This window comes from Otolemur garnettii, unplaced genomic scaffold, assembly GCF_000181295.1.
Source record: "Otolemur garnettii isolate 467f Iridium unplaced genomic scaffold, OtoGar3 scaffold00128, whole genome shotgun sequence".
NCBI lineage: Eukaryota > Metazoa > Chordata > Mammalia > Primates > Galagidae > Otolemur > Otolemur garnettii.
This window is the reverse complement of record NW_003852523.1, coordinates 3,794,054-3,799,183: the sequence shown is the minus strand read 5'-3', so window position 1 is coordinate 3,799,183 and position 5,130 is coordinate 3,794,054. Positions and strand designations below refer to the sequence as shown.

At 58.7% G+C, this 5,130-nt stretch overlaps 1 protein-coding gene across 1 annotated transcript in view; it reads right to left on the bottom strand.

Moving 5' to 3' along the window:
• The window catches only part of PFKL (phosphofructokinase, liver type), an 18,621-nt gene extending 14,370 nt beyond the window's left edge, over window positions 1–4,251 (bottom strand). Inside the window, exons 1-2 of the mRNA XM_023518090.1 lie at window positions 4,168–4,251; window positions 198–275 (exon numbers count right to left, since the gene is read on the bottom strand). Of these exons, the coding sequence (XP_023373858.1) occupies window positions 198–275; window positions 4,168–4,239 (150 nt within the window). The 5' untranslated portion in view covers window positions 4,240–4,251. The remainder of the gene's footprint in view (window positions 1–197; window positions 276–4,167) is intronic.
• Between the last annotated feature and the right edge of the window lie 879 nt (window positions 4,252–5,130).

Genomic DNA, 5,130 nt, shown 5'->3' with positions numbered 1-5,130 from the left:
GTCTCTGTATGTGTGTGCTGTGTCTGTGTGTGGGGGGGGTGTCCCTGTATGTGTGTGCTGTGTCTGTGTGTGTGGGGGGGTGTCTCTGTATGTGTGTGCTGTGTCTGTGGGGGGGGGTGTCTCTGGATGTGTGTGCTGTGTCTGTGTGTGTCCGTGTCCCCACACACACCACTTGTCATGCAGCGGGCACGGCTCACCAGCTGGATGATGTTTGAGACGCTGAGCCAGTCGGCTTGCTTGATGTTCTCACCTCCCTCCACGAGGCCCTCGTAGCCCTGAAACAGGAGGGGCAGGCATGACACAGGGGCCCCACAGCTGTGGCCAAAGCCCCAGTAGCAAGAAGCAGGCCCAGGGTCCTTACTGTGAGCCCCTCTGGCCCAGGGCATCCTGCCCTTGTCACAGTTGGCGAGTCTGCCACGGGCATGTGGGCATGACCACTCAGCGGCCTGAATGGGCCCCCAGCACCACACCAGGATCAACACAGCCAAGACCAGCACCCAGAAGACCCCAGAGGAACTGGCTGTCCTGCCTCCTGATGGCACCACTGGCTTAGATCTGCCTGTTTCAATGTGGAAATGACACATGGGCCCCTGTTCCTGGCTTCCCACTCCCCCACATCTGTGGATCTCTCACCTCTGCAGCTGTGAGTACCCAGGGGTCACCACCTGCCTGCTGCCTATGGACACCAGAGAGGTCTCCAATTTGTAGAGATTAGAAATCAGGGGCCAGACACAGTAGCTCAAACAATCCTAGCACTCTGGGAGGCCAAGGCAGGTGGATTTCTTGAACTCAGGGATTTGAGATCAGCCTGAGCAAGAGCAAGACCCCAACTCTACCAAAAATGGAAAAACTAGCCAGATGCGGTGGTGACACCTATAGTCCCAGCTATCTGGGAGGTAAGGCAAGATCTCTTGAGCCCAAGAGTTTGAAGTTGCTGTGAGCTATGATGCCATAGCACTCTACCCAGGGCAACAGAGTAAGGCTCTATCTCAGAAAGAAAGGGAAGGGAAGGAATTGAGCTGCAAAGAACACATGTGTTCCTACAGGGACATGCACATTTCAGGCAGGCCCAGTAGCCACGAGCACCATCACTAGCACTGTCCACAGGCCCCAGAGTGCAGGTGGCGAGCTCCTCACCCACTCCACATCCCCATAGTGCTGGGCAGCACTGGTCTTCTGTCCTGGCACTGTGGGTCAGTCCTTATAGCAGCTCCAACCTGAATCTTCCTGTGACATCTGCCACTGGCATCTGGACAGCCTTTGTCCCTGTGCCTGCTTCCCTGCTCATGGCCACCCCTTCCCTACTGTCCGGAGCTCTCACCCAGTCTGAAGAAAGGGTGTGTGTGGTGCAGGGAGGGTGGAGACATGAGAAAGGCAGGAGAGTGGCCTCCTCCATGCAGCACCCCAGGCCCTCAGGGCATGACCAGCCAGGGGCAGACTGCAGCCCTGGGCTCCTCCCTGCACCTCCCTCCCCAGCTGGACAGTGAGGCCCTGGGGTAGGCAGGGGCAGTGCACGCACTGGGCACAGGAGGGTCTGCAGCAGGACACGGAAGTCCCGCAGCCCACCACATGCAGCCGGGTTACTTGGGCAGGTGCCCCCCCGCCGAGAATATTCTTGGGGCTACAGGAGAGCAGAGGCTCCCATCTGAGGAACGAGGGGCTGCTGCCTCTGGCCCAGGCCCCCATACCCCACATTCTGTCAGGCATGATTAAAACAGGAAAATGATTCCAAAACCACAGCTCTGCCTGGCTGGACCAGTGGCTACAAAGCACAGAGACCCTCTGCACTGCCCAGCACCTGCCACAGAGACAGTGTCGGCCTGGACCCTGTCCTGCTGGGTGGAGGAACAGGTGGGCGTGGTCAGCCCAGCTTTCCAGGTCCAAAGAACAGCCAGTCCCCAGTGATGTGGCTGGGTCTGCTGGAATCAGTCTCACAGACACAACCTTCCTTCCTGCCCTGGGAACCTCCTATAACGTCCCTGCACACCTCCCCCACTTTGTACCACCTCTCCTCCCAAGCCCAGCTCACTTCTCTCCCACACACTCCGGGGCTGGCCTCCTCCTCCTCCTCCTAAGCCTTCCTCCCCATCCAGGACTGTAAAAACTGCTTTGCCCACAAGGTGGCATCAGCATTTGTGCCTTACCATCTCCACAAGGAAAGGATTGGTGTCCCCACTGAAGGAGACCATGCTGGAGCTCAGAGACTGGTGCCCCAAATGTGGCACCTTGCCACAATGGTCTCTCTGACCCTCCGCTGCCACCAGCTCCCCCAAAGCACTGGGCAAGCTGTGGGGGGAGTGGCCTTTTGGAGTCTCAGAGGACCACAGATAAGCTCCCTTATCTGTCCCAAGTCCTGACCCACCAAAGAAGACAATGACCTTGGACCATTCCCTGAGTCCTCATTAACTGAACTCATGTTCAAGAAGAAAGCTGGAGTCTGCCAACACACCTGCACAGACCTTTGTCACAAACCGTTGTCTGCTCTGCAGCCTAAGACTTTGTCCCAGGCTACTGGATGTCCTTCCAGCCCATTGAACTCCCTTGGAAATCATTTACTCCCCTAAATGACCGGCACTCCCACCTGCCCTGCCCTGGAAGGAGGCCGCCGGACCAGCTGAGCCCCACTATGCGGCAGGGCACCCACACTGAGGAGTTCCTGTGCCTTTTCTCCTGTTATCAATAACCTGCTTCTCGTGGGCTGATTTTTCAGTGACCCTCCAAAGGGCAAAAGGGATGTTTCCCTTTGTTCCCTTTGGCCTCTGCACCAGAATGTGTCACCTCAATGTGCACCAGAATGTGTCACCTCAAATGTGCCTCTGGACACAGATATCTAAGCTAAAGGCCAGGAAGAAGCAGGTGCAGGCAGCTTTCTGCCTGCCTCTGTGTACCTAAAGGCAGGACTGGGAATTATAAAGGTCCTTCTGCCCTCCCGCTTCCCTACCTGAAGACAGGGCAGCAGAGACTGGGGAGCTGAGCATACTGTCAGCACCCCCAGTCAACCTGCCTGTGCTGCCGCCTTCCTGCGCCTCAAACTGCTCCCCTCTGCCCTGTGGCTTCTCTGGAGCTGGTGAGATCTTAGGTAAGGAGAACTCCACGCCACTGCCCAGACAACCGCACAGGTGCCATGATGGGCAGATAACTTGGTGTTTCCTCTTGGTAATCGCCTCTCATGGCAGGGCTCCATCCCACTCTCAACTAGGCAGGATGGAGGAAAATCACCTCTGCCCCCCCCATCACCCAACAGGAGGCACCAGAAGAGGAGGAGGTGCAGAGATACACCTGCCAGCAGGCGCCCAGCCTCAGGGGATAGGACTGGACCCACCCTGTGTGGCCCAGCTGCCTCCTCTGCCTGCCTGCTGAGAGCTAGGTGCCTGCACAGTCTGCTCACTCATTCATTCCTTCAGTCATCCATTCACACCGACTGCCATCTCCATAGAGCCCAGGGCCGGGTGTGGACCCACCGTGTAACCCAGGGAGAAGGCACAGGCAGAGGCCCGGAGGCAGGAGCCCTGGAGCCCTGAGAGCTGCTACATTTTGTGTAAAAAAGGAAAACAAAATAACAAAAGGCCGCCAGGAAACCACAGGACAATGTAAGGAATTCCACAGGCCTAGGTTCGTGAGTGTGCTGTAAACGCACTGGCTGGAGAGTCAGCCCCAAATCCACAACAGGGAATGGGGGCGGAGGCAAGGGGGCGTCCCATGCGGTGGTAACAGAACAAACTAGTCTGCTGTTCCCCTCTCTGTGTCCTTCATACACAGGAGGGTGTGGAGGTGCAGGAGGGCTGCGGTCAGGGGACCACTGGTGGAGGTGCCAGGCCCCTCAGGGGAGTGACCAAAGACACGCGGCAGAACCAGGAGCAGGTGGAGGGCCAGCCTCCAGGAGACCCTCCTCCCCAGACCCAGGCCTCTGGGGTTGAACACTGATCAAGTTGCTGTGGGACAGGGTTTCCTGTCCCCTCCTGCTCTCTCCCTTCTACTGCACTGCTGTCCTCCCCCGAACCTCCAGGCCAGGCCCCGTAGCCTTTGCACCTCAGCTAGCTGGTTCCCTGGACAGCAGGTCTTCACAGCCCGACCATGTGCACCCATGACTCCAAATGGCCACCCAAAGGCTTTCAGGGTGACCCACGAAGAATTGACAAGGCAGAACACAGTCCACAGAGGCCTTACCTCGTAGATGAGGAAGACTTTGGCACCCACGTAAATGCCCATCCGTGTCACAGCCCTGACGGCAGCATTCATACCTGTGAGAGAGGCAAGGTACAACCTGTCATTGTGGGTGCCCAGGCCCTGGAGGACCCTGCCCGTCTCAGAGGGCCCCAGAGGCCCTGGAGGACCCTGCCCTTCTCAGAGGGCCCCAAAGGCCCTGGAGGACCCTCTCCATCTCAGAGGGCCCAGGAGGCCCTGGAAGACCCTCTCCATCTCAGAGGGGCCGGGAGGCCCTGGAGGACCCTCTCCGTCTCAGAGGGGCCGGGAGGCCCTGGAGGACCCTCTCCGTCTCAGAGGGGCTGGGAGGCCTTGGAGGACCCTCTGTCTCAGAGGGGCTGGGAGGCCCTGGAGGACCCTCTCTGTCTCAGAGGACCCGGGAGGCCTTGGAGGACCCTCTCTGTCTGAGAGAGGCCGGGAGGCCCTGGAGGACCCTCTCTGTCTCAGAGGGCCCGGGAGGCCTTGGAGGACCCTTCCTGTCTTAGAAGGTCCAGGAGGCCCTGGAGGACCCTCCCCGTCTCAGAGGGTCTGGGAGACCCTAGGGGACCCTCCCCATCTCAGGGAGCACAGAGCCAGGACACACAAAGACCAGCCTGGGTCACCAGTAGAGCCTTGAGGGGAGCTCACCACTCCAGGGTTCAGCTCTAAGCACTGGGAAATCAGGGGCCCCAGGTTTAATCAGTAACAGCCCACAGGAAGTGTGGAGACAGATGTCCTGGTCCTACTCCACTCCCATGCTGCCCCAGCCTCACAGCCCCAGGGCTAGGCCCTGACCTGGGAGGATGTGAAGAAGGGGCTTAGCCCCAGTATGAACAGTGTGGCAGGTGGAGGGAGATGACCCACAAATCCACCAACACCTCTGCCACAGACGTCTGCAGGGAAAGTGACACTCAGAAAAACGCTCCAGGCTCTGAAGAAAGGGCACGT